The sequence below is a fragment of the Exophiala dermatitidis genome, assembly GCF_000230625.1.
Source record: "Exophiala dermatitidis NIH/UT8656 unplaced genomic scaffold supercont1.5, whole genome shotgun sequence".
Lineage (NCBI taxonomy): Eukaryota > Fungi > Ascomycota > Eurotiomycetes > Chaetothyriales > Herpotrichiellaceae > Exophiala > Exophiala dermatitidis.
In genome coordinates this window covers 2,754,334-2,781,187 of record NW_008751650.1, presented here as the reverse complement: position 1 = coordinate 2,781,187, position 26,854 = coordinate 2,754,334, and the positions used below count along the sequence as shown (strand labels likewise).

Here is a 26,854-nt window from a genome sequence, read left to right as displayed (position 1 = left end):
TGGTGTTGGTGCTAGATGTGCCAGTGGTGTTACTGTTGGTGCCAGTGGTGTTACTGTTGGTGTTAGTGGTGTTACTGTTGGTGTTAGTGGTGTTACTGTTGGTGCTGGTGTTACTGTTGGTGTCGATGTTGAAAAGCCGTTGGTGCAGCTCGTCCTCGAAGACTTCACTTCGGGTCGCTGTCAACGCAATACTCCACTCGGTCTTGATGGGCGCAAAGTCAGCCTCGGTTTGTCGTTGACGTGTTGTTGTGGTGGTGGTCGAGGCGCAAAGCCCCTGGTTCGCGCTCCGTTCTCATTCCAGGCTGTGTTTATAAACATAGAATTATATAGAATTCAACATAGACATTATGGACACGGACGAAAAGAGTGACTGTCCTCGATCTAGACGATCTGAATCAATTTTCCCGTTGAGAGCCATCAAGAATCAAGTCTGAACGTACTAGTACACACTTCTTTCAACCATAATTATTACCTATACAGTGTAAAATGTCCTGTCTTTATTCATGTGTAAACCCTCCATCCTTTCCCCAAGTTTTATATTTAAACATTTGCGGCAACACCCTCTTGGTCTGCAACCTTGGATCCTACTTCATCTTTCCCCGAATCAAAGGGTGCACTTGCGCCTACATCCTGATCTTGTTCCGTATTCTCCCTAGGCTTCCAAGTCATGCTGTTGTTTCTCTCTCGTCTGGCGTGCTTGAAAGCCGTCACATCTGCATCATGAGCAACACGTGCCAACCAGCCAGCTTCACTGGACAGAAACATCTCAACTTCGGCATCAGAAGGCCAGCCAAGTGGCGCACATTGCGTCCTGACCTCTTCCAAAGTTTGTGCAGGCACCAAGAGGGGTGTCCGGAACCACTCATGACCATGGCCATCCGATGAACTCGAAGAGTATCCCTCGAGAAGCAGACGGATCGCGCACAAGACTCCGCGGAGTGGCGGGAGCTCTCCGCCGGATAGTAGATTATGGTCCAGTTCATCGGCATGAATAGAGCCTTGGTACATGTTGGACGCCGCGAAGGTTTCGGCATGTTCGTTCAGCCAACGAACTAATGCCACGAGGCTGTCAATATCGTGCGTCGATACTAGCACCCTGACTAACAGTCGAAGATCGCGTTGATCGGGAACAACCAAAAGCGGAGTACTGGCTGGAGGGAGGAACGCTGCGACTCGCCGTCCGTACACAGCCTGCAGAAAAATCGATTTTGCAAACAGACCCAGTCGTGTAGGTGACAATTGCAGGCGTCGGTCCTTGATCATCGCAGATACTATGCCTGCGGCGTGTCTGAATGTCGCTAGATCGGCATGGACGCGATGTGGTCTTTCCGAGGGCCCAAACGTCGTCCACAGTCGCCACCACATGTCATATTTCATCCCCCGTAATATGGCAGGATCAACTTGAAGCCTACCGTCTGCAGCCGCAATCTTAGTCTCGTTCAAGCAAAAGCATGCACCTTCGAGCAGTGCATTCCAAAGACGAGAGTCGCTCGATCGTGCCACACTCAATAACTCCCATGCATACCCAAATGGGGTTACAGTCTCTCTGATGCCCGTCTGCTGAGCTCGCCATTGCAAAATAAGCTCGTCATCAAAGCCGTGCCTGGCCAACAGTCCGATTAAAGCGGCCAAAGCGTGGCCTGGAACAGCGTTGAGAGCATTGCGTATCACAGTGAGAGAGTAATCTTCGGCCTGACATAGCACACGCTTCGTAAGAGCATCCCACCTACTATCATGAACATAGGCAAAGCCAGCCCTCACGTCCGGAGCATTTCTCAAGAGTGCACTAAGCAGATGACCGCCTGGCCTGATGCCCATTTGTAGCATATGCTGGTAGAACTCCTCTGCAGAAGGAACGTCCTTCTCAATGTAGATCAGATCCCTGGGATTGGTGGAATCTTCGAATACCTCTTTGACATCTCCAGGTGTATATGCAACTCCAGCACGAGAATCTGCCGCCACGGTTTTGACAAGTAACTTCTCCAGCATAGCAAAATAAGGTTGATAGCGTACTTTCGATGAGTCGGTCGACTTTTCGTAGGCACAAAAAGAAGCCCAGGCCTCTCTCCTGCTCCTAGTAGCCCGTATACGTGCTGCCCAGAGATCTGGCCCATCCGAAGCACGGGTCTGAGGGTCCAACAACGTCCACGGTCGCGGCGGCGGAGTGAGAATCGCTCGAGTTTGGATAGTAGGACTCTTGTCTGTATCCCAGCCTGCCAACACCGCAGCGCTCCTTTCCCATTCGCCGTGCGCGTAGCCGGCCTCATTCATTCGTCGTAAAAGTTTCATGACACGACTTTCCTTGCCCGGATATTCCAGGTCCTGCTCGATCCCCGATCTAATCTGCCGCCATGGCGGCCAGGATGGCGATTTTGCTTCCGCCCATATCCGCTCACTCTCCGTTTTGCGGTGCAACAACTGCACCGTGATAAGCGCTCGGTAGCCCTCACGCGTGAGCGGCAACTGAGGCTGAAAGGCAACCATGAGGCGGACCAGCCTTAACTGTGCGTTCTGCTGTTGAGGATATGCGTTGAAAGGCGCCGTGGCTGGCGACAAGGCAATCAGGGTTAGAAAGCGGTTGAAGAGGTGAGTCAAACGCTGCAACTCCGGCCTCTCGAGCAGACGCTCTGTTGCGTAGTAGTCGGAGAAAAGGTGTCCAATGATCAAGCTGATGTCTTCGAGACAATCAGGCGCCACCCGACGAGCATGCCGCAGAAGTCTGACTACCAAAGACACCCGAGTCACCCAACCCCATCCAGGATAATGCTTATTTTCTTGTGCCATGCGTAGATCGGTCAAGATGCTTTTGATGAGTTCCTTTAGCGCAAAGTGACTGATATGGCTGGCGCGAAGGAGCTGTAAGAGTATGAATTTGGGTGGAGGCTGGCTTCCAGATCTCCGCAAATCGTCCGTCAAGAGCGTATACCTTTGCACAGCAATGTCGATTGTCGAAGAGGAGAGAATCCACGACCAACTTGCCACATCTGTAACATCAAAACCTGTGGCCGCGAGCACTTTGCATGACGCAGCATTGAACGTGGTCCGCAGGTTTTGAGCAAGAGTACCGTCCAGGTGTTCTGCGTCCCAATCTACGGCTGAGTCTTGGAGGATAGGCTCAATATTGTAAAGGTAGTCCAAAAGCAGTTTTCGAAGAGGTGTCGACGACCTGAACGATGGAGCAAGAGGAGTTTCAGCGTCAACAATGCCATTCTCCCAGTCCACGGTATTCATGTATGACAGGTCGATTTTCCGAGGCCTAGCATGGGAAGGGAGGAATTTCGACAGCTGTTTGGAAACCCGTTGGCGAGAAGCCTGGCGCTCAGAGCCAGGCTCACGCTCGGTTGGATAATATGCCTCTTTCTGGTCGACTTCCGAATCATCCTTCCTGGCTGAAAGAAGACTGCGTCGAACCTCCTCCCACCTCAGAGGAACAGACTGAGACTGCCCAGCGCTCTGTGTACTCAGGGTAGGTAAACTTCCACCTGGTTTTTCAGACCCTTCATCGCGCTCAGTCTTGAGTGCGGTCCACGAGGCGGGTCGGGACACAGCAGGCAACTGCTTCTGCTCCGATGAGCAATGCCGAACTCCATGTTGGCCGGGTAATGACGAGTACACAAGGGCGATCTGAGCGTGTTAGAAACAACCACAGACAGGTCCACACATGTAGGAGCCTTACCACATGTCTACCGCAGGGAAGACGTCGAGGAGCACTCGGGAAGCAAGATATTACCGATCGGACGTTGACCATCCATTGATGCTTCGATCGGGAAGCAATTGGGCCAGGCTGGGTGAAGAGACGCTTTCTTGAGTATGAGAAGTGTCCCTTACACAGGGCTACCCTCGGGCCGGACGAGCACAAGCGTACATGCGCCAGATGGGTAAAGCTGTAGTCTTTATCGGCGGTTGTCTGTATTGACCTCGAAATGTGTCCCAACACAGCGAACCACTCGAAGTTTGGAGGAGGACTGGACGCCAAGCGCAGTCTGTGGCTAGACGCGCTAAACGTGTCTTAACAGGAGAATTAGTCCAAACTCGGAATAGTGTCCTCTGTCCACGAGTGACCGCGAAAGACTTGCACCAGCCTTGCCATGCACCACCATTCAAGTTGCACGTCCGCATCTCGCACTGCTACCAAATACAGTCTCCAAAACGCTCCATTTGTCGCGACCCGCGACTTGACTTTCAACTCATATTTGTCTTGCAGTTGGACTGGGCAGTCGATGCCGACACGAGGCGCCTCAAATTATTATCCTTTTGTCTCTTTTCAATTCACATAAGGAGCAGTTGGCTTGCCCTGTGTGCGCGTCCGAATAATAGCAAACGCCGGGTCCATCTTCTCCCTTGTGGACTTTCTGCGCAGCCCTTCGCGCAGTTGACTATTCAATTGCGAGCAATCCCAATCTCAACGGCGCAACCCAGCGGAAATCGGCGCTATCATACACCAACAGCTCACTTCCAGCCTAATGATACTTTCTTAAGAGTCCACCTGCATGTGGTCACGCTCATCTGAGTTCCCGCCTTGTCAAAACCTCACGATCAAAACTCCACGACATCCACTGCAGAACCATCATGACGGAAGTGAATGGTGTCTCTCCGCCGGACGCCGCTAACTCGGCGTCAACCACACACCTGGGGAAGCGCAAGCGCACAGCGTCTCCAGATATTTCCAAATCGCCTGCGAAAGTGAAGGATTCCCCGCTGCAAGCCTCTCTGCAAGAAGTTTTACGAACTCTCCGCAAGTATGTCTTCTCTGCGCGTGTTGTATTTCACACATTTAATAATTATGCAGACATGATTCCACACCGTCCTTGCTGAAATATCCTCTATCCACGACCACGGAAGCTCCGGAAGCGAAAAGAGCACGTCTCGCCGATGGGGAAGGCACCAGCGACACGGTCGAAGCCCGTATACTGGCAGGCGCATATACTTCTTTCCGCGCACTCATGGAGGATCTCAACAAGGTCAAAGATGCCATCATGAACGATGCAACCCAGATGGTGAATGGAGAGGGCCATCCTAAACCCAACATACAGGACAAGTTGTCCAACACGATAAAGTTGATTGGAATGCTGGACCCGGCAACGTCCAACGGCTCCCAGCCAAATGGTCGGAACGACGATGGCGATGACTTGGCAAAGGCTAGTCTTCCCGGATACCGCGCGCGGCACATTCTCTCCGTTCGAAGTCAGGTCAATGGCGGCGCGCATCTGCTATACTCCGGCCTAGAGACCAGTGGGCCAGGAGGAGAGGAAAGTGAGGATATCTATGAACCCTCTGAACCAAAGGAAGCCCAATTGCCAAACGGCTTCGAGATTGCAGAGTTCACCGCTCTGGGTGGTGACGCGAAGAAACAGACGGAGGAAAAGAGGCTACTAGGCACAGTCTTTCGACCGTCCGGCCGATTAAAACCTTTGGATCCTCCACGACCGAAAACTACAGCGAGAGGTGGCACGTTAACCTTAGTGCCATACTGGTCACAGAACGAGACCAACCCTCACTTCAAGCAGGATTACAGGTTTGCAAAGTTACCCACGGGCTCATGGATCAGGTATTCAGGCAGCAACAAGTCTGCAGAGAAGGATCGGAAACGTGCGCGCCAACCATCCACAACAACGGACTACAAAGCTGCACTGGAAGCGAACGACATGAAACAGAAGACCGAACTCAGTGACGAAGAGCTCTACAATTCGGTCTACTCGTCCTTTGCGCCGACCTGTGACAACTCCGGGTCGATCTTCTCCGAGAGATACAGAAGTCAGCTATGGTGGCGCAGGCATGGCGAGCAACAACTGTCCCGGATTTTTAAGACTCACGAAGAACCCGAGGAAGTGACCCAGGAAGCAATTGCCGAAGGCGGAGAGGAAAGTTTGGTCGGTTTGGAAGAGGCCGTTGCCAACTTTGAGCCTGAGGAAGTGGAGGACCCCTTCAAAGTCCGAAATGAACCTGATGATGTGGATGATCTGCTCGAGCAGATATCAGAACTGATTGAGACGTTGAGTTCGTACCAGAAGAATCGCAGTCTCGAACCGCTTGCCGCAGGCAGCATCCCCAAACCAAGTGAGCCTGAGGTGGATGTTTTTGAAATGCTCCGGACGCAACTGAGCATTCTGGTGTCATCGTTACCGCCGTTTGCTGTCGCGAAGCTCAACGGGGACCAGCTGGAAGAGTTGAACATTTCGACCAAGTTGGTTGTCGAAGCGCCCGACTACCCGGGTACAGGCCAAGTGGACGACTATACGCTTCGTCGACAGAAGATGTCACAACAAGCCACGTCGGCCGTGACTCGCACCGCGACAACTCCGCAGCTTCGACCGAATTATACGCCGGCCCCGGTGAACGCAGGGACGTACAACACCCAGGTGCGGAATTACAATTCGGTCCCGGCGACGGCGGCTTATGGGATGCGGGCCCCGTACCAGACTCCAGCCGTACCCAGACCGGCATATGCACAAACGCCTTACCAACAAGCCAGCACTCCATTCGGAAATCGTCCCACCATCCAACAATTCCAGCGGTCCTTACAGAATGGCTATGCGAATTATGGCGGCACGCCTGTGCAACAGGCCCAGACTCCCGGATACGCGCCGCGGCCGGTCCAACCAGGCTACCAAACCCCCGCCGCCAATGTGCCCCGAACAGCCTCTCCTCAAAAGCCACTCACAAATGCTCAACCTTATCAAGCGAGGCAATACCCGGTCCAGCAACCTCAAGCGCCTTATCCGTATCAGAGGCCCGGCTCTGCAACCCCGGGCACCCCTGGTGTTGCGGCATCAACGCTGGCTCCTGGGTACGGCCCGGGCCAGGCACAGGCACAGGCACAGTACCCTGGAAATGCGGCGGCTCAGCCGAGAGTTACTCCAGGCGGGCCTGCACCGCTGGCTCCTCAGGGTCAAGTTCAAGTTCCACCACAAGCTCAACCTCATCTTCAAGCCCAGGCTCATGCCCAGGCTCAGGTTCAGACGTCAACGCAAGGATGAGCGGAGTTTTTTTGTTCTTTGGGTTTGGTGGGTGTTTACTGGTTAAAATTACAGCCTGCATTCGGTTGCATTGGGTTGGCAGGTTGGTAGGTTGCAGTCTTTGGGCAGAGAAATATTGATCTGTACGAGTACGAGGAGCACAGTTACCGGTTTGGGACCTTTTTTCCCTTCTTGCGGACAGCTGCTGGGTCCATCGAGATGGGTTATGTTAGTATGTCTGCCTTTTGCGCCGGCAAGGTTACAGGAAGATAGTCAAGATCTGTCAATGGATGACGGTTCAAGATGGTCTGATCATTTGTCGCGTTTCTCTTTCCGTTCTTTCGTGTCTGCTCTTCGCTTTTGTGTCATTATTTGCTTTTCGATTCATTTCGTGCTCGTACTGTATATGCCAGTGTTTGAGAGACAGAGACCGAAACAGAGAGAGTCTGTGCTATGAGGCTATTGCGGAAGCAATCATGCCCGAGGCAGGCCAGGCTTTGAGTGCAGCCAATTCGGCTGGCAAGTCTACGATGGTTTCAGCCTCGTGGCTAATTGCTGGTGGTGAACCTGTTGTTGTTGTTGTTGCTGCTGCCGCCGCCGCCGCTGCTGCTGCGGTGGATGTGTTGGCGACGAAACGCCATTTGATGCGATATGCAGAAGTGTTGTTAGTAGTGGTAACACCTCCCGTGGCGGCGGGGGTCCCAGCACCCGGCAAAGGTTCATTACTTAGGATGATGGCGCCCTGGGAACTACTCCAGGACGGCGGATCGGTGAACTCGACACGATAGAGAACACGGCCGAGGTGATCTGATGAGGGGACGGTCTGTTTTCTGCGAGTCCGTTGCAACAGACAATTCAGACGGGGATGTTTTGAACAAATGTCCAATGCGGCCTGGCACAGTTGACGCTCGTAGGCTTTTGTGGCGAGCAAAATTGGGTTTTTGGGAGCAGATGGATACCCCGGGATGCGCATGTGCCAGGTTGCTGTTTCGAGAATTTCGAGGCCGGCTAGAGTGAGGGTCTGGTGTAAGGGTTTCGCGAGCATCCATGCAAAGTCCTCGAGTTGGTCCCAGTCGAGAATCAAATGGCGGATGAAAGTGAAGTGGTGGGAGCCGATTGTGCCGAGGAGGAGCGGGATGGCTTCGCGGGAGGAGCAGTCGAAGGTGTTGAGTTGGTAGAGGAGCGGGAGGGCTTCAGCGTGGATTTGGTGGTTTGTGAGGAGGAGTTGGGATGATAGACCTTGACTTGATTGTGATGATGGGTGGTTAGGGTTGGTGGTGAAGGTTGGTGTTGTGGTGGAAGTGGGAGAGGTTGTGGTTGTAGTGGTGGGAGTGATGGTGTTGGTGTTGGTCACAGACGGTCTATGTAACTGCCATGATTGTGTGTTGTCGGTGTCCTCCTGGTCATAGTCGGCTTGTCGGTTGGGGTGTTCGTGTTCAATCTTGATGGCTGTGGTCGCGGAGAATAGGCGTGCGTAGACGTTTGTGCGGATCTCGGGCGGGAGTGTTAGGAAGGTTGGTGGACTTTGACTTTGCCGTCTGGACTTGTCATGAGAGAAGGAGGTGGTGTTGGTTGTGGCCTTGTCGTTGCTAGAAGATGCCGTGGCCATGTTGGAATACTACTCGTAGTAGTAATGTATGCTGAGACTGATATGGTTCGAGATGCGCATTCATCGATACAACTTGAGGCTTCCTCGATCCCAGTTGAACGACGCGCACATAGGACCCTAGTATGAATCGAGAGATAGGCAAGGAAGGCATCTGACGGTGATATAGCTATAGTTGCTCACGGACGTGTAGAGGGCTTTTATAGTAGATACCTGAGGTCCTGTACCGCCTGAGTAGTAGTGATGATCAGACCGTGGAGACGGGCGGCCCGACACCATGATGGAGACTGTGGAGGAGGTCCAGTTCGGCGTCTCGCAATGCCAGTTGTGTAACACCACAATGTTGATAGCAGTAGGTTGCACTATCAACGCCCTCTTTTGTTGTCGTCGGTATATGACCGGATCTGAGATGGCGTCGGGTTGAAAATGCTAACCGGTGAGATGCATTTGAGGCATCTCCTCCGGGCTCTGATCTAGCCGGATGGTTTGCAGTGCCAGGGTTGCCCCTACAAAGCCAAGTCCGCCGGCGGCCTAGGGACGGAGTAACTCTTTAGCTATACCCAATGTGTCTCTACAACTACCTAGGTACCCGACCCAGCCACAAGATGATGTCGTCGAAGAACTGGCTCGCATCGCTACGCCCCAGACACGGGCGGAATCCGGGTATGTATTTCCATAGATCAGCACCACCAAGTATATATACGAAGAAGACCTGGACGAGACAATTGACGAACTTGCACCTGGTTTACTCTCAATTAGTACCGACCCTCGCGAACGCCTCGTCCGCCCTGCGTCCAACCCGCAGCCAAATTGTGTTCTCGCAGTGTTCCTCGAACTTGACGCACTACTACTCTCTGCTTCGCCCTCTCCAACCCTCGGAATGTGCTTCGGCGGCGGCGGTAGCGACGACGCAGTGATCATTCGACACTACGAAAAGCCACGGTACCGTCGAGAATATGTCTCACGACCAGAGAGGGTCACCTACCGTCGCAGCGATGTTGCAGCCGGTCGACGCTCTGCCTCTACACATCGTCCCAGAGACAGCCATGGCAGCTTCGAGAACCATAGCCAGTATCGTGACAGCCACAGGGACATTGGCTCGGATGGACGCCGCAGCCAAAGCAGGACGAGGATTGTTACACAAGAGAGCCGCCGGAGCAGGCAATATGTGGCAGCCTGATGGATGAGGAGCAAGCAATACGATAAGAAATGACAATTTGTGAGCAATAGCTTGGTTGGCGATCAGGCAGGGCTGCATGCGGACGGCTATGGCATTATTACTACGAGTATGCGCCATCTAAGAGGGACTGTTTCGTTCTGGTCGGCGCAGTACAATAACGAGTCAAAATGGATGGTTTATTGAAGTTACGAAGATGAGCATGAACAAAGAATATCCGTGGACGACCATTGATGACATCATCAGCAGCATGTGCTTAATTCTTGAAGGGTGGGATGAATCAGCTTTGCACTACTATACCACAACTTGGATGCGAACGTGGGAAGTGGTCAGGTGCCATCAGCCTCAGGTATAACTCAAGGCCATCAATGAGATATTGGCTGCGCTTGTCTCGGAGTTGGATGTTTCCGTTGCCATGTCTGTAGAGGGGTGGAAATGGAAGTGTTCTACTAGTAATCACCCGTCACAATGATACTGGCTTGCTGCTGGCATCTCAACCACCATGCACCAGGCTACTGGTGGTGACAATGGTGATGGCCCTGCATGATCTGCTGCCTCATACTAGTAGGTACAGCAAATAATGGTTCTTTGTAGCGCAGAACTCGATCGATAATGCAATCGGGGCAGGTAAACGGATAGAGATACAGTTCAGTTTTCCAGTTCCAGTTCCATCCACATACGTCATACGTCATGTCTGTGCATTCGTCGCATTCGCAACCAAACTTGAACGACTCCCAGCCTTCAACCATCAACCATCAGCCCTCACTCCTGTTGTCTGCCTTCTTCATCTTGCTTCCCAGTAGTGATACCCAAAGATTGATCCAAACTGTTGGCATTGCCTCCATCTAAGCCTTACGACTGATCACTTCATTTCTTTTCTCCCCAAGTTAACGAGACAACCTCCCCCGCCATGAACCGCGCTCTATCCATCCGCTCCCGCAAGAAGGATGACCACGCGAAAGAGGCTCCCAAGCACACCTTTTCCATTTCCACGCTGCGCGGCATCCAACAGGCGGAGCTTTCCAAGAAGCTGTACAAGCTGATCAAGACTGAGAACCATGCCATCGGCGCCTACGAGACCGCCGGCCGCGAACGTCTCTCGATCGCCTCTCAACTCTCCGACTGGGGTGAGTCCACCGGCGACGATGCGGTGTCGGATCTGTCGGACAAGATTGGCGTTATCTTGTCGGAGATTGGAGAACAGGAAGATCTGTTCGCGCAAAACCTGGAAGACTATCGGGCCATCCTGAAGCAGATCAGAAACATCGAGGCCAGCGTACAGCCCAGCCGAGACCAGAAGGCCAAGATTGCCGATGAGATCCAGAAGCTCAAATACAAAGAACCCTCCAGCCCCAAACTTGTCACACTTGAGCAAGAACTCGTGCGAGCCGAGGCTCAAAACTTGGTCGCCGAGGCCCAACTCACCAACACGGTATGTGAAGCTGCCCATTGTACCAAGTTGAGGACTTCCCTTGCTAATTGTGTAATAGACCCGCCAGAAACTCAAGGAAGCATTCGACGTGCACTTTGCAGCCACCATCGAGCGAGCCGAGAAACAAATCATCCTGTCCAGATATGGCCGCCGCCTGTTGAACCTGCTTGACGATACTCCTGTGGTGCCCGGAGACGTTCGCCAGCCATTTGACCAGGCCGGTGAAGCCAGACAGATCTTGGCCGATGCCGAACAGGAACTTCTCTCATGGCAACCTAACTTGGAGCCTATCCATTCCAGCGCAGGAAGTCTCGGTGCCAACTTGATGCCTACAGAGCAGCGTGCGAGCGCAAACACAGGCGTGAGCACGGGCGCAGAAACTACGGGAGCAGGTTCGGGTGCCGGTACTCAGACCCATTCTGAAGTGACTGAGCCACTGGCGCCGCCTCCTCCAACAGACAAGCCCGCGGCCGAAGCCCAGGGCACCCACTTGGAGCAAGCGACCGCCTAGAGGGTGGAGGCATGGAATGCTGAGCAGCGGCTGGAAAGGCAGAGGAAATGGGAGCGACAACGAGAACGGCGCAAGGATCCAGAATGCGAGAAAGAAAGAATCGAGCGATAAGAGCCTAATGTAGGATCCCTACCTACGTGGGTAGGGCTCTTGCAGGGGGCAAGGGTGGATACCGATCGCAGTCTAGAGTGTAGGATTCACGTTTTCGCCGTGTTTCGGCTGAATTTCTTGTTTCCTCTGTCTGGTTGAGGTGGGATAGTCGAGGGTGTTAATGGTCAACCACGTAGCGACGACGAGGAGGAGCAGGATACCTATCACCGTTTCGTTTGAGTCTTTCCGTGGTTTGATACGCAAGATTTAGTTGTATTTGATATGCAGTCACTAGACACCCAACCTCATGACCATTTCATGTATGGCTATAACTAGTAGACAGTCTCTGCAATTCGAATTCTAAACCTCATGGGCGTTTACCATCTGCCACACAGGGCGCATGCCCTGGAGCAGGGAGGAATGAATCAGAGGCAACTCGCTTGGGTGAGACGAACTTATCCGAATCGTTTCACAAGAGGAGCTTGACCGGGGTCCAAACGACGAGCGACTAATTAGCCAGAAACTTGAACCCCAGACTGGCCGGGTAGAGACTCCATCATAACCATCATTAATGTTCATGCCGGCCTGTTGCTTCGCCACCTGGAGGAGGATGGTGCAGTGGTGACGGTACTGCAGTTCGTTGCAAACTTCTGTCAAGAAATCATATCAAGTCCTCGGATCTATGGACTCACATTGCAGTAGCTTTTTCTTGGAATGCATGACCGCCTGACACAGTCCTTTGGAGCTGCTCGTGTTTATGGTTTCAGACACTGTCTGTTTCGTATTTTGTTGTCCAGAAAGACAAACTCAACCAAACTGGACCCATCTTCTGTTTTTTTCCTTTCTTTTCGCTTTCATTTATTTGATCTACAACTAATCTGCATTACTACCGGACCTCCCATTCCTGTACCACCACCACCACCACCACACTGCCCGCCTCCATCCTCACCCACCCCCTGCGCCCGCCGCCCACCCAACTGCAGCGAGCGGCGCCTCCAACATGCGGTCAATGCTGGCCGTGGCGGCCATTTCTATTTTCATCGTCTACCGCCTCATCAACATCTACCTTTCCTTCCGACGGAATGTACAGCGTGCACGAGCGTCAGGAATCACATACGTGACCGCGCCGGTACACTACATCAAGCGGACGTGGCTGATCACGCACCGACTATGGCTACCATTACTAGCCAGATTGCCACGGCGGTGGACAGGATGGGTCGACTTTTGCCTTCCAGACTTCAATCACCACCTTGGAATGGAGATATTTGAGCGAGTGGGATCAGACACATTTCTGGTGGTATCTCCGGGCGGGATCATGATGCACACGGCCGACCCCGAAGTGATATCGCAGATCACAACTCGAAGAAACGACTTCCCCAAACCGACGCCCATCTATCGCTCACTCGACATTTACGGCAAGAATGTGGTGTCGACCGAGGGCGCCATGTGGCGACAACATCGCAAAGCGACGAGTCCGCCCTTTACGGAGAAGAACAACCATCTCGTGTGGGCCGAGAGTATAGACCAGGCCTCTGCGATGCTGGCTTCGTGGGTGGGACCGGACGGCCAGGGAAATATCACGGTCGACAGGGTGATGGACGATACCATGCGCCTCAGCCTGTATGTCATCAGTCGGGCGGGCTTTGGAAGGAAACTCGAGTGGCCGTCCGCGGACGAAAAGGCTGATATAGACACCAACTATGACGACCCCTCGAAAATCCAGAACCAGGACCTCGATCGTGATGCGGGACACTCCATGAGCTACACGTATGCCATCCACTGTCTGCTGGATAATATCTTGTTCCAGTTCATCCTGCCGCGCTGGCTGATGGACAAGATCCCCTCCAAGACTGTACGAAAGGCCAATGAGGCCTATGTCGAGTGGGGGAATTATATGAAAGAAGCAGTTGCGTCCAAGAAAAGGACGCTCGAAGCCGAGTCCTCCTCAAGAGATAACAAAGATCAGATGGATCTATTGGGCCAATTGGTCAAAGGCCAGGTTTTTTCGGAGAAGAGCAAAGACGTGACTCTTACAGACTCGGAGATTCTGGGTAATATGTTCGTTTTGATCCTGGCCGGCCATGAGACGGCCGCCAACTCGATCCATTTTTCGCTGCTTTATCTCGCTCTCTACCCGAAGAGCCAGCGCGCGGTGCAGAAGGACCTCGACCGTATATTCCAGGGAAGACCGCCTTCTCAATGGGACTATGATCGGGACTTACCGGCTCTGTTTGGCGGGATGGTAGGTGCCGTACTGGCGGAGGAACTGCGGCTGGTGCCGCCTGTCGTTGGGATTCCAAAGTCGACCTGGGGGGTATCTGATCAACCCATCACCATTGACGGCAAGCCGTGTACAGTCCCCAGTGGGACGTATATTAGTCTGTGTTCGTCCAATGTCCAGCGCAATCCCAGATATTGGCCCGCGGGCAAACCTACCTTGCCAGGCGGCAGACCGGTTCATCCGGTGTCGAATGTCGACAATGATCTCGAAGAGTTCCGGCCCGAACGCTGGCTGTTGGACGAGGAGGGAGAGGTTCGAACTACTACGAGTGCCTCTGATACTGATATGCCGACCGAAGCTGTTACTGCCGATGACCTCGCCGTCAATGAGGCTGCCGATACTTCGGACCGCATGTACCGGCCTCCCAGGGGCGCATATATCCCCTTCAGTGATGGATATCGCGCCTGTCTAGGCAGAAGGTTTGCCCAGGTCGAGGTCCTGGCGACACTCGCTGTGATTCTGCAGAATTACTCGGTCGAGTTGGCCGTTGATCAGTGGGCGTCGGATGACGAGGTGATTGCCATGGATGAGGATGCTCGTGTCGAAGTCTGGCAGAAGGCTGCTGAACGGGCAAGAGACTTGATGCTCAATGGTCTCAGTGTGATTATTTCGTTGCAGATGAGAAAGGGACATGTCGGCATGCGCTTTGTCCCTAGAGGTCATGAGAGGTTTCCGGATGATGTGGATGATAAGTGGAAGAAGATGCATCCGGAACAATGTACGGGGATCAAGTCGGTTCCTGGTTGGAGGTTCTGGGGCTGAATAGGGTTGCTCCTGGTACAGCAGACCAGTACTAATTGTACAATGTTATAGTAGTAAATCAGCAGGCGGGCGAGTGATGTTGGTGGAAATATCATGTCAGTGATGAACATGAGCCCTCACGAAGTTGCTCTTCTTTCTGCCCCTGTGGGAAACAACACGATCCAAACCACTCATTCATCCCCCGTGGCGTGCCGAAAGTCTCACAGACCGACCGTCTGCATCGTTCTGCTGTCCCTGCTTAAGCGGCTACGCTGGCTTCTTCCTAGTCGCCGGATCGAGATACCTAGGTAAGGTATCGACGCAATTGAAATGCGCCTAGCCAACCCGCTTGCTACAGCGACGGAACTTGAACGACTCGACTCAACCTACCCAAAATGACGATTAGCTACACAAGGTAGGTGAAATTGTGGGGTGTATCTTTTGCTTCCTGTTCCGTCCGCCTCGTCGCTTTTTTCGTGTCTACTTCTCGCGGATATCTGCAGTCTTTTGTGGGCTCGAAACAAGCGAAAGGACGGCGTGGGATTCGTCTGAACCTACCACTGAAGATCTGACCACTCACTTCACTTTCAAGTTTCTGGTACAGTATGTGCTGTCAATCTCCATCGCTGGCGCGATTCTACATTCCATTCCTGCATTGTGCATTGTCAACTTGAATGACCCGTTGGTCCGCAACGCAGCCCATTCGACGATCGACCGCTCAGCTGCTGACGGGCAGGACAGGGCAGGGCAGGGCGCCGTTGGGCACAAACGCCCAATCTTCCAATGATGGGACTGTTTATTTATTGCTGGGACACAAAAGAAGGACGGAATCCCCCGACTGGACCGTTTCATTCATTGCTTTTTGCTGCACTGGCACTCTCTGCACTCCCTACGCTCGCTGCCCTGTTTTCCCGGTTTGTCTGGCTGGTCTACCCTCTCGCTCTCTGCTACGACAGTATCCTCTTGTCCTATCGCTCCCTCTACAGACGGCACCTCGTATAGAAAGGACCAAAGCTTGTTGGTGTTTTGCTGCTGCTGCATGCCCTTATCCTGTGTTGCATGCTCAGATTCGTTACGTTAACCGTTACACCTTTGCCTGCCCCCTCCGTTCTCGAACCTGTCACCTCCCCCGGCGGTCCGACCGACCACAAAGCGATGACTGCTGCTGTGATCTGCTGAGTTCATGACAACCATCCCGTCTGTTGACTGCTTTCGGCCCATTTGTCCGTCGCTGGTTGTTCCCAAATTACTACCGGATTTGGTGGCCCGATGATGGAGGGGCTATCTACGTCCATTCTGTGGTCCATGTTTGCTAGATACCAACACCAACAGCAGCTCTGCTTATCCTCATTCCTTCCCCCACAAGGCCTCCTGGCGGGCCGTCTATGACTGGGCACCAGCTTGCACGCCATTTCTGCTTTACTGTATGTTCGTCTCCGGGCGGGATCAAGGGCGCCGGCGTCGCAGTCAGACCTACGGCGTGAGCAAGGCCTCCCGTTCGTCCAAGTTGTCCCTTCTTTCCGCGATTACCACGGGCTCTCACGGTTCCAACGACAGTGCATCAACCATCACTCCAGAATCCTACTCGAGATCCACTGGCGGCGGCAGAAGACGGAGGGCGTCAAAACAGAACCGGAGTCGGGAGGCGAAGGTGGTTCAAGGAAAAGGGAGTCTTGTTCCAAAAGAACAGAAAGAGAGGACCTCATCCGCAGACTTGGTCGACGTCTTTTCGTTCCTTGTCCACGATGAGAATGACGACACCGCCACCAGCGAGCATCCGCAAGAAGAGGCATGTGTTCGCCAGGAAGCACTGTCTCGACACGAAGAATCCGACAATGACAATGATAGTGTGGTAAGAAGCCAGCTGTCCGATTCGGGCATTTCCATGGGAGACAGCAGTATCTGTCAGCCCGGTCTCGACCGGAGCATAGAGAAAGAATTGCCGCCATTGTTTGAAGAGCCGCAGGATAGAAATGATCCCCAAAAACAGTCAAAGAGCAAACCTACTGCCTACTCTGAAGAGTCCCGGTGGAAGTGGCCAGATATACCTCCGGCCACCCACAAAGCCCAGGTTTTCGACTCTGTGGCTAGGACCTCAAGTCCGCAAGAAGGGCACGTTCGTTTTGATTGCCCAGCAGAAGAGCCTCAAAGAATACCACGGTCGGCAAAGAGGCTGTTGTCCGGGTATGACCTGATCTCAGAGAAATTGTCCCGCGGAGAATTTCCACTGCTGTTCAGGCGGTTCGACAAGGTCCATTTCCGCATGCTGTTGCAGCTGCAAGATGAAATCGTGGAAATGGAAGAGGAGCTCTCCCTTTTGGACTCAAATGATACCGAAAGCAGGATCAATTCCGATGGCAGTATCTCGCCGGCATCGCGACGGATCAATTGGCAATGGCACCAAACTGATCTGCACGGTCGTCGACTCGAGGTCCTGGGCCGACTCTACCTCAAGCTCGAGCAGTACTGTGAGTGTTTAATTTTTACTTCCGGTGCCACTGGCACCATTGTCGTGTACGGACGGATAAGCTGACAATCTACAAACAGACCAAGCTCTGATATTAGGACAAAAAGTGCAAAGATCAACATCCCAGGCAGCACCATCAGATGTCCAACGGTTACGATCGTGGCTGCGAGACAATAACCCTTTGTCGGCCGCGGAATCGAGGTTTTTGGACGACGAGGATGATTTAATTTTGTTGACAAAAGCAACAAATACTACTGCGTCACAGGCCAGGGAATCTGTGTCTGGCTCTATTCCTTTCACCGTGTTGACAACGGCCCTTTTCCCGCTACTGTGTTTCAAGTTCGTTGTTGGCATTTCGAATAGATTGATCCTCCTGACTGCATTGTTGGCCATGGGGTTGAGCCGACTGGAAAAGTTGGACCAGGCACAAGCCGCGCAGCATCAGCATCAGCATCAGCAGTGGCTTGTTGCTTGTTTTGGAGTTGCTCTCTTGGCTGCTCTCTTCTTCTAGCGGGAGTTCTACGGAGCAACGCCGCATGGAATGACTCTTACTATATGCTATATCGATGTGGGAGATGGATTGAAGGAGTTGTATCTTGTAGATGTATAAACAGTCCGAGTGGGTTCGAACGGCGTGTCATGTAGGGGTTGGTAATGTTACGGGATATCAGGTCGCTCATCGCCTTTCATACTTGGATGGGACGTGGCCCAGCAGCTGTTCCAGTACTCTCACTGGTCACAGCCTGTGTCCCTTCTACCCATAAGGCAAAACAGACTCAGATAGGGGTTCAGCCTCGTCCTGGCCTTGACGTACGATACACGGCTACTGTGAGCAAAACATCAAATAGAATAATTGTAATATGTCCCTGAGAGCCGTCAGGTGCAAGTGAACGACTACATTTACCCTACTAGTGAGGAAGCTAAGTGGTCGATACCGTATGGATGAGGCAGAACGGAAGCCTGCCGTACAGCACCAGTACACAGCAAGGGGCTCTACTTAGAGCCTTGCAGTGTGGGATCCTGGGATCTGACAAGGCTGCGGAGTAGCAATATTTTGGGCGGAATGTTGGAGAGGACCGACAATGACAACATCCATGCGGGCACAGTAGAACACTCTACCACTGAATGAACACATCTACAGTATTGTTGATGTTGCCTATTCCCATTCCTTTTCTTCTTCGATAACCGCGCCTCTGTAACAGAATTCCTATCATCTGTCGCGCTTTTGGTCAATTACAGTGTCTCTCGTGACCTGGTCGGCCGGCCATTTGCCCTGCGTCAACAAATCCGCCGTCCACGTCCGCGTCTGCGTCTCTGTCATGTGCCATCGCAGGAGCATCAGCGTTTGTCCTTGCAGCTGCAGGCACAAACACGCCGAGATGGACGTTGCTTGAGCGTCTACTACGTTCGTTTCCATACTACTTTACCTTCCTTACTCACCTCTGATTCACATCGGTCTGCAGATACCGACACCCTCCATGCCGCCCTGATGGCGTCCAACATCTTCTCCCGCTTTACTGGGTCAAACAACCCCTCGGCCTCGATCTATGACACGATCAGGCAGACTGATGAAGAATCGGAGGCTTCTGTTGACATAGAAGAGCGGGCTGGGCTGGTGCCACGAAGCCAGACTGCGCAACAACATGGATATCAAGACTTTGAAGCGAATAGTCCGGATATAGGATTGTCGACGAGAATCCCTCATGCTCACGCCGAGTCAACCAGCCCTGATATTGGCTCCTCGACGCGGATCCCTCCCGCTCGCGCCGAATCATCCTCTGCTGTAAACAACAAAGTACGATCTTCCCGGAAAGACAAGAGCAGGACCCAATGTAGACCGAGATGGAATCAGGCGGCGGCGGTTCACAAATTACTCGATGTGGAAGAGGCGGATGACGAGGTTCCGGCGTCTCTGCTCATCGACCACAACGCAAGCGCCCGTGAACATGGCTCCATATCGCTGCCTCCACCGCCGAGTGAACTGTCCGACGGCCTTACAGCGCGGGCAGATACAACTCGTCCGTTTCCTGCGCAGCCTCATCGACCGTCATCTCCAAACGATCCAAGACATCCTCCCCGGACCGCACCTGTCCCGGCCACATTCTGGGGAACCTGGGGAACCCTTGCAAACGCCGACCCCAAAGAGAAGGCCATGTTTCGATGGGTCAACGTCGTCAATCTCGACAACTTCCTCCTCGAAGTCTACACGTACTACGTCTACCACGGCTTTTGGTCGATTCTGTTGATGCGCTTCTTGAACCTCGTCACAGTGGCCTTTGTGGTTGGCTTTTCATTGTTTCTGACCCAATGTGTCAACTATCGAGACGTCCGTGGAAGCACCAAGATGTCGGAAATCCTAGTTCCTCAATGTGGCAGAAACATGGGTTTTGTCCCCAGTGCTTTGCTCTGGCTCACCACATTCATTTGGATCTGGAAGTCGGCAGTGTATATCCTGGACATCCCGCGTCTGAGGCACATGCATGACTTTTACCATTACCTGCTCGACATCCCCGAAGAGGAGATCCAGTCGATATCGTGGCAGGAAATCGTCAGTCGGCTCATGGCTCTACGAGATTCCAACCCGACCATCACCTCCACATCTAACAAACGAGGCGCATACATTCGGTCTCAGGACAAACAACGGATGGACGCACACGACATTGCCAACCGGCTGATGCGGAGACAAAACTACTTGATAGCCATGATCAACAAGGACATTCTTGATTTGACGCTGCCCATCCCATTCCTCCGCAACCGCAAACTCTTCACCCGGACCCTGGAGTGGAACATTGACGTATGCATCATGGATTTCGTGTTCAACCGCAAGGGCCAAGTGCGAACATTGTTTCTAAAGGACACCCATCGAAAGGATCTTTGCGAGGCACTTCGAAAACGATTCATTCTTGCCGGGGTGGCCAGTCTGATCTTTGCGCCATTCCTGACGGTCTTTTTCATCCTCAAGCACTTTTTCGAGAACTTCAACGAATATCAAAAGAATCCCGCCCAGATCGGGTCCAGGGAGTACAGTCGGTTTGCGCAGTGGAAGTTCCGCGAGTTTAATGAGTTGGACCACTTGTTTCAGCGACGCATCAACATGTCGTATCCGTTTGCGACTCGATATCTCAACCAGTTCCCCAAGGACAAAACCATCCAGGCTGCCCAATTTGTCAGTTTGGTTTCCGGCGCCGTGGTGTCGGTGCTCGGGTTGGCCACGATCCTAGACCAGGAAAACTTTTTAAATTTCGAAGTCACGCCAGGTCGCACGACCATTTTCTATCTCGGGATTTTCGGGTCCATCTGGGCCGTCGCCCGCGGTGTCTTGCCCGAGGATAATATGGTCTACGACACTTCTCTTGCCATCCAGGAGGTGATTCAGTTTACCCATTACGAACCCCAGCATTGGGCGGGGAGACTTCACACGATGGAGGTGAAACAAGAGTTTTCCCAGCTGTACCAGATGAAACTGGTTTTGTTTCTCGAGGAGGTATTGAGTATGATCTTCACTCCTTTTGTGCTCTGGTTCAGCTTGCCTAAGTGCAGTGAGCGGATCATTGATTTCTTTCGCGAGTTTACGGTTCATGTCGATGGGCTGGGGTATGTTTGTTCTTTTGCCGAGTTCAACTTTATGCAGCAGCCGTATCGACCGGCGGCAGCTGTGGCAGTTGACAATGGCACGGGGCAAGGTGCAGGTACTGCAGCTGCTGCAACGACAGCAACAGAGAACTCGGCACGAACGGTCACAGCCGACAACAATGTGAATCTCAATATCAATCCACGAGAAGATTACTTTGCCTCCAAAGACAACAAACTCGAACACAGTTACTGGGGCTTCATGAACGATTACGCGCGCAACCCCAAAACCGACATTCGCTTCCCTTACACTGGTAGTGCCGGCCGCCGTCGGCCTTTCAACATGCCTCCTCCTGTCCCGGGCTTACCTTCACCACTTTTCCCCAATTCAGATCACCCTCAGCAGAGAGGCAGCTCGGGCGCAGTTTCGGGACTAGGTTCGCCTCCATCCGCGTTGTACGGACACGGACATGCAGTTCATCCAAGTACACATCTGCCACTAGCGCCGCCGTCGTTGTCCAAGCAGCAGCATCTCGGCGCCACATCTCCTCTGCAATCCCTTTTACTTGATCCACATCACCAGCCTTTGACAGTCAGTACTAGTGGTGGTGGTGGTGCTGGTGGTGCTGGCCAAACAATAGTTCGGAACCGTGGTGGAGGCAGTGGTGCCAGAAGTGCAGCTGCTCGACGTGATGTGGTTTCTCCACATGTCACCGCCACCGCCGCAAGACAGAGTCAGAGCCAACAAGCACCACCTCCACCATCGTCTGACCGTCAAGAACGGCAAGGCGAAGTCGAAGCCAAAATTCACCGCCAAGAAGACGAAGGCGACGAAGAAGGAGAACTCGGCTCCTGGAAATACGAAGTCGAGCGTCGTCGGAAGAAGAGTCGCGAGACTCCTGACGAGGCTGGTGAGCTCGATGACAGTGATAGCGACCAAGATGATGACGATGAAGACGAAGATAATGACCTCCATACAATCACTGCCCTAGGCGGCGCCCTGGGACCGTTGGGATTGATTCGACAGTTTCAAAAGGCTCAGGCGCAGGGTGGTGGGAGGACGAGAGTCGGTGGTGTCGGTGTTGGTGGGGCGGGTATCTGATCTGAAAAGACTGACTGGTAGTAGTACCTGTACCTGTACCTGTACCTATACCTGTGCCTGTACCTATGCTTTTAGGCTTCCCAATATAAATGAACCCAACTTAGAGTTCGATGCAAAGACTGAGGACTGGTCGTGGCGTGTGTACACTAGCCAGCTGTACCTTTTTGTTGTTCCCGGTGGAACAACCAGAATACAGTAGTTGTATTGTAAAAGCCAAGGCTGATGAGATCTGACCTGGCCGAGGCTGAGAACACAGGTTGAGCAAGGCTGATCATCTGATCATCAGATCATCAGATCATCAGCAAAAAAGAAATGCAAACAAGGCTTAGGGGTTAGACCATCTACCTTACTGACTGCATGGCTGTTGGTAGTGTATTTACAGTGTACAACCTTTGGCTCTCCCTGTCTGTCTGTCTGTCATGGAGCAGGCACGCCATGTCATGTCCAAAACTTCAGGGATGCAATATTGGTTACAACTGGTACTGCTTGGTACCTACCTAGGGTACCGTATGTTATGCTACGAAAAGCGATAGATCAGTTCGAATGATGAGAATCGGAACAGGAAAACAGAGAGGCTGGCTGGCTGGCTGGTTGTCTGGTTGTCAGGCTTTACAGTACTACTAGGTAGGTACAGTACCTACATTGTAATAACAACACCCAGCATCCCAGGATCCCAGGACTCACTAGTATCTATAATTCGCAGGGAATCATGCCCCATGATGGCAAAATAAGGGGAGTATGGTATGTACGTACTTAAACAGGGAGTCCTTATCCCTCGGCCTTTGTTTCTTTCTCTCTTCTCTCACCGTACCCATTAAGAGGCAGCATAATGGGAGGTACCAGACACACACGATACTGTATAGGTACTCAACAACCAAGGTAACACTTCACCGGGGGTGTTCTTCCTGGTAGATATGTAGGTAGGTAGGTAGGTAGGTAGGTTTCTATGGTACTAGTAGTATTTTACTTTATCTCACTGCAGTCAGTGCCCGAACGTCTTACCAAGAGTACCTAGCCGTGAACAAAGTCGATCAATTCCAATCGCTTCGAGGTTGACTCGAGATATATATTTCCACGATGCAACAATTAGAAAGAGTCTGAGCGAGCCAGAAGGTAGAGTCTACGAAACTGCAAAAGTTGAATCAGAGTAAAGCGGAATTTATGGCGGTCCAACACGATATAGTGGATTGTAATCTCGAGAGAGAAAAAAAAAGGGAGAAGCAACCACGCAAACCAGCAAACCAGCAAAGTCCATCCTTCTAACAAACAGGTCACCGGCACACAACGAACAACTCCAGCCTTGCCTTGTCTTGCATCTTCTCCGTACCTGCCACGACCAATTCACTCCGCTTCCCGCCCAACTTAACCCATCCCGACCCATCCTGACCTCGACCCCTCTCTACAACGTACTCAACAAGGCAAATTCCCAACTCCACTATCATGCAACAATCACCTCCGCCTTCATTCGTGCCTGCAGCTTCACCATAACCCTGATGCTCACGATACATCTCACCTCCCACCAGTACAACTAGAACAACTAGTACAACCACAACCACCACCACCACCACCACCACCACCACAAACTTCACCCGTTAGCCCCTTCACCACACTAGTACTCGGTCGAGAACCATAAACTTGGTCCTTCTGTCCAATCTAGAAGCCAGTCTAGAACGGGATGATGACATCCGGCACATGAATGCCCCCATCAGCCAGTGCATCTCTGGCATGGACACGCTGCGGACCAAGCCCTGGCGGAAGGGACCGCTTGTAGCTCGCCACCTGACTGAGAGGGTATTCTGCGTTTGTGCTGCCGCGATAAATACCAGAAGCTTGAATGGTATTGTCATTGGTGAGTGGCGAGGGCTGACTGCCGCGAGAGCTGAACAAGATGCACTGGTTGGCGATGGTCCAATGCCACAGCCGACAGTTGAGTGGATTGCCGGTATTGTCGCCGGCGTAGACGTTGGTATAGGCACACAAACGAGCACAGTCGTCCGAGGTGGTAGGCGGGTTCTGGAAGCCGGTGTTGGTCATGACGGTGGTCATTTGCGTCGAGTTCAGCTGGGAACTTGCAATGGATGAGGAGTAGTATGTGTTGCCCCCACAGTTCACAAACCAGATGTCAGCCCGGCCGGCTCGGATCGTGTTGTCTGAGTGGTACACGCCGATAAACGTCTTGTCGTAATAATAGTTGCCAGCAGATCCGCCACAAAGCCCTAGATTGTACTGTGCACCCGGGGCCAGGAGGTATGTTGCATCAACAACATTCGGGGCCACCGTCGTCAAAAGTCGCGCCGTCCGCACGCCAAAAATCAAGCTGTTTGGTCCCTCCGCGCCCGGAGCAACAGATCCGCCTGGCGTGGCCGAGTTGGGGTACAACTGGCATGTTTGGGCCTTGACTGACCAGTATGCCACCGTGCACCCCGATTGGCCCAACTGCGTGCATTGATCAATGCAGTATTCTAGTGAGTTCACGCCGTTTATCGTCGCCGCGTTAGGGCTACCCTGGTTGGCACTCATGTAGCATTCCACTTCGTAGACAGTGGTAGGATTGTTTGATAGGGCCACCTTTTGGTAGTTGTACGCCCCCGGGTAGATCGGGAACGATGCTTGACTGGTTGACATCACGTTCGATCCTGCACAGAGAGTACCGGTTCCAAGAGCCGCTGACACAGATGACGCATATACAGTCGATGCCAGCGACGTATAGTTGGGTACCCCCTGCGTGGTCCCCGGTGTTGTTGTCGTCGTGGTGGTAGTGCTCTTCGTAGTTGTACTGGTCGTTGTAGTCGTTGCAGCTGTTGTGGTGCTGGTAGATGCTGTTGTCGTCGTCGTCGTCGTCGTCGTCGTCGTCGTAGCCCCTGTTGTCGTGGTAGTTGTTGTTGTGGTCGTAGTAGCACCCGTCGTGGTCGTAGTAGTCGTTGTGCTAGGGGTAGTGGCCGTGGTCGTCGTGGTCGTAACTGGTGCGGTTGTCGTAGTACTAGTAGTCGTTGTGCTTGCAGAAGTGGTCGTAGTACTGGTCGTGGTAGCTGTAGAAGTAGTAGTAGTTAGCAACGTTGTGGTAGTGGTAGAAGAAGACGACGCGGAAGAAGTGGTAGTAGAAGAAGTGGTGGAAGTGGTAGCAGTCGATGTAATCGAAGTAGTACTCGTTGTAGAAGTGGTCGAGGTCGTGGATGATGTTGTTGATGTTGACGACGTAGTAGCAGTACTTGTAGTTGTAGTACTTGACGTGGTCGGAGTACTGCTCGTGGTTGTATCGCTCGACGTCGTGGACGTAGTGGCGGTACTTGTAGTCGTAGCACTCGTCGTTGTCGAGGTAGTAGTAGTACTTGTAGTTGTAGTACTCGTCGTAGTACTCGACGTACTACTCGTTGTTGTGTCGCTCGACGTTGTTGACGTAGTGGCAGTACTTGTAGTTGTAGAAGTCGTCGTGGTCGTAGTACTCGCTGTAGTGCTCGACGTGGTTGACGTACTAGTCGTAGTCATATCGCTCGACGTCGTCGACGTAGTAGTAGTACTTGAAGTTGTAGCACTCGTCGTAGTCGTAGTATCTGACGTGGTCGAAGTGCTAGTAGATGTAGTTGTAGCGCTAGACGTCGTCGACGTGGTAGCACTAGTTGTGGTTGTAGTACTGGCCGTAGTACTTGACGTGGTCGAAGTGCTAGTCGTACTCATAGAAGTCGTCGTCGTGTCTGACGTTGTCAAACTAGTAGTAGTTGTAATGCTTGTGGTGGAGGTGCTCGTGGTAGTAACACTAGATGTGGTTGACGTGCTATCAGTTGTTGTTGTAGCACTAGAGGCCGTCGTTGTGGTATCAGTAGACGTCGTCGTCGTGATTGGAGTTGAACTTGTCGATGTACTACTGGACGTAGTCGACGTGGTAGCCGAATTCGTCGAAGTAGTACTGGTTATATCACTTGTAGTGGAAGAAGTGGTACTCGTAGTAGACGTGTCAGTCGACGTGGTAGAAGTACTTGTGGTCGAGGTACTCGTAGTACTCGTGGTAGTTGTAGTGATACTGGTGGTGGTCGACGTGGAAGTGCTTGAATCACTCGAGCTCGAAGTTGTCGAAGTACTACTAGAGGTAGTGGTCGAAGAACTACTCCTATCGCTCGACGTTGTGGAAGTGCTTGTCGTCGTACTCTCTATGCTAGTGGTACTTGTGCTAGAGTCTGACGTTATGGTACCTGTTTAATAAAGAGTCAGCATTTGTCTTACGGTAACCAGTTCGTTTTTTCTGGACACTCACTGCTTGTGCTCGTCGAAGTACTAGTACTTGAACTCGGCCCTGTCGAAGAAAGATGTCAGTGAAACTCCCCATAAACACACGGACTCGAAATAACGGAATTTGCGTTTGCAGTCCCCACGCGGATCTCCTGAGCGACGTACCCGTCGTGGTAGTGGTCTGCGTGGCCGAGCTGGTTGTAGTAGTGTCTGATGAGCTAGTAGACAAGCTAGTAGTGCTCGAGGTAGAGCTGCTCGACGAGGATGAAGTAGACGACAATGACGTCGTCGTGGATGTGCTTGCCTCAGTAGTAGAGGTCTCTGAGCTCGTACTTGATGAGGATGTAGTTGGATCGGACGTTGTTGTCGTCAAGCTCGACGTTTCCGTAGGGGTTTCTGGAGTAGAACTCGTCGAGGACGTAGTCGAAACTGATGTTGTGGAAGACGTAGTAGAGACAGGTGTAGTGCTTATACTGCTCGGCGTCGAAGTAGAAGACGACAACGTGTCGGATGAGCTTGTTGTCCCAGCAGTCGTCACGGTAGTTGTGGTCGTCAAAGTAGAAGACGACGTGTCAGACGAGCTTGTCGTCTCAGTACTCGTCACGGTAGTTGTACCTGTCGCCGATGACGAGTCAGAAGACGGTGTACTGCTCGACGTAGAGGTCGTGGAAGACGTGCTAGTCACAGACGAAGTGCT

The 26,854-nt window shown here is 52.5% G+C and overlaps 9 protein-coding genes across 10 annotated transcripts; 6 read left to right on the top strand and 3 right to left on the bottom strand.

Moving 5' to 3' along the window:
• Positions 1-540: 540 nt before the first annotated feature.
• Positions 541-3,231, bottom strand: HMPREF1120_06560 (uncharacterized protein; the record flags this gene model as incomplete). Its single annotated transcript, XM_009160764.1, has 1 exon — positions 541-3,231. The coding sequence occupies one exon, from the start codon at positions 3,229-3,231 to the stop codon at positions 541-543; it is 2,691 nt and encodes an 896-aa protein (XP_009159012.1).
• Positions 3,232-4,110: 879 nt separating this feature from the next.
• On the top strand, positions 4,111-7,263 carry HMPREF1120_06559 (uncharacterized protein). Its single transcript, XM_009160763.1, has 2 exons — positions 4,111-4,739; positions 4,790-7,263. The coding sequence occupies exons 1-2, from the start codon at positions 4,570-4,572 to the stop codon at positions 6,975-6,977; spliced, it is 2,358 nt and encodes a 785-aa protein (XP_009159011.1). The 5' UTR covers positions 4,111-4,569; the 3' UTR covers positions 6,978-7,263.
• A 144-nt stretch (positions 7,264-7,407) lies between these two features.
• HMPREF1120_06558 (uncharacterized protein) lies at positions 7,408-8,565 on the bottom strand (the record flags this gene model as incomplete). Its single annotated transcript, XM_009160762.1, has 1 exon — positions 7,408-8,565. One exon carries the CDS (start codon positions 8,563-8,565, stop codon positions 7,408-7,410), a length of 1,158 nt encoding a protein of 385 aa, XP_009159010.1.
• Positions 8,566-8,790: 225 nt separating this feature from the next.
• On the top strand, positions 8,791-10,416 carry HMPREF1120_06557 (uncharacterized protein). The gene has a single exon (XM_009160761.1). The coding sequence runs from the start codon at positions 9,126-9,128 to the stop codon at positions 9,477-9,479; it is 354 nt and encodes a 117-aa protein (XP_009159009.1). The 5' UTR covers positions 8,791-9,125; the 3' UTR covers positions 9,480-10,416.
• Positions 10,417-10,474: 58 nt separating this feature from the next.
• HMPREF1120_06556 (uncharacterized protein) lies at positions 10,475-12,142 on the top strand. The gene is made up of 2 exons (XM_009160760.1): positions 10,475-11,171; positions 11,230-12,142. Exons 1-2 carry the CDS (start codon positions 10,650-10,652, stop codon positions 11,680-11,682), a joined length of 975 nt encoding a protein of 324 aa, XP_009159008.1. The 5' UTR covers positions 10,475-10,649; the 3' UTR covers positions 11,683-12,142.
• Positions 12,143-12,345: 203 nt separating this feature from the next.
• HMPREF1120_06555 (uncharacterized protein) lies at positions 12,346-15,033 on the top strand. The gene has a single exon (XM_009160759.1). It carries the CDS (start codon positions 12,773-12,775, stop codon positions 14,813-14,815), a length of 2,043 nt encoding a protein of 680 aa, XP_009159007.1. The 5' UTR covers positions 12,346-12,772; the 3' UTR covers positions 14,816-15,033.
• Positions 15,034-15,296: 263 nt separating this feature from the next.
• Positions 15,297-18,152, top strand: HMPREF1120_06554. 2 transcript variants are annotated; one of them, XM_009160758.1, is made up of 3 exons: positions 15,297-15,397; positions 15,536-17,262; positions 17,342-18,152. In XM_009160758.1, the coding sequence occupies exons 2-3, from the start codon at positions 16,221-16,223 to the stop codon at positions 17,770-17,772; spliced, it is 1,473 nt and encodes a 490-aa protein (XP_009159006.1). In that variant the 5' UTR covers positions 15,297-15,397; positions 15,536-16,220; the 3' UTR covers positions 17,773-18,152. The 2 variants fall into 2 exon arrangements, with proteins under 2 accessions (XP_009159006.1, XP_009159005.1); XM_009160757.1 differs by having other exon boundaries at positions 15,297-17,262.
• A 208-nt stretch (positions 18,153-18,360) lies between these two features.
• Positions 18,361-22,092, top strand: HMPREF1120_06553 (uncharacterized protein). The gene is made up of 2 exons (XM_009160756.1): positions 18,361-18,666; positions 18,725-22,092. Exon 2 carries the CDS (start codon positions 18,751-18,753, stop codon positions 21,931-21,933), a length of 3,183 nt encoding a protein of 1,060 aa, XP_009159004.1. The 5' UTR covers positions 18,361-18,666; positions 18,725-18,750; the 3' UTR covers positions 21,934-22,092.
• A 1,506-nt stretch (positions 22,093-23,598) lies between these two features.
• On the bottom strand, positions 23,599-25,419 carry HMPREF1120_06552 (uncharacterized protein; the record flags this gene model as incomplete). The annotated part of the gene is made up of 2 exons (XM_009160755.1): positions 23,599-24,962; positions 25,299-25,419. 2 exons carry the CDS (start codon positions 25,417-25,419, stop codon positions 23,599-23,601), a joined length of 1,485 nt encoding a protein of 494 aa, XP_009159003.1.
• Positions 25,420-26,854: the final 1,435 nt, after the last annotated feature.

Coding starts and splice junctions, on each gene's coding strand:
- HMPREF1120_06559 (XM_009160763.1), top strand. CDS start 4,570: ATGACGGAAGTGAATGGTGTCTCTCCGCCGGACGCCGCTAACTCGGCG. Junction 4,740..4,789: donor GTTTTACGAACTCTCCGCAA/GTATGTCTTCTC, acceptor ATAATTATGCAG/ACATGATTCCACACCGTCCT.
- HMPREF1120_06557 (XM_009160761.1), top strand. CDS start 9,126: ATGTGTCTCTACAACTACCTAGGTACCCGACCCAGCCACAAGATGATG.
- HMPREF1120_06556 (XM_009160760.1), top strand. CDS start 10,650: ATGAACCGCGCTCTATCCATCCGCTCCCGCAAGAAGGATGACCACGCG. Junction 11,172..11,229: donor AGGCCCAACTCACCAACACG/GTATGTGAAGCT, acceptor ATTGTGTAATAG/ACCCGCCAGAAACTCAAGGA.
- HMPREF1120_06555 (XM_009160759.1), top strand. CDS start 12,773: ATGCGGTCAATGCTGGCCGTGGCGGCCATTTCTATTTTCATCGTCTAC.
- HMPREF1120_06554 (XM_009160758.1), top strand. CDS start 16,221: ATGTTCGTCTCCGGGCGGGATCAAGGGCGCCGGCGTCGCAGTCAGACC. Junction 17,263..17,341: donor CCTCAAGCTCGAGCAGTACT/GTGAGTGTTTAA, acceptor ATCTACAAACAG/ACCAAGCTCTGATATTAGGA.
- HMPREF1120_06553 (XM_009160756.1), top strand. CDS start 18,751: ATGGCGTCCAACATCTTCTCCCGCTTTACTGGGTCAAACAACCCCTCG.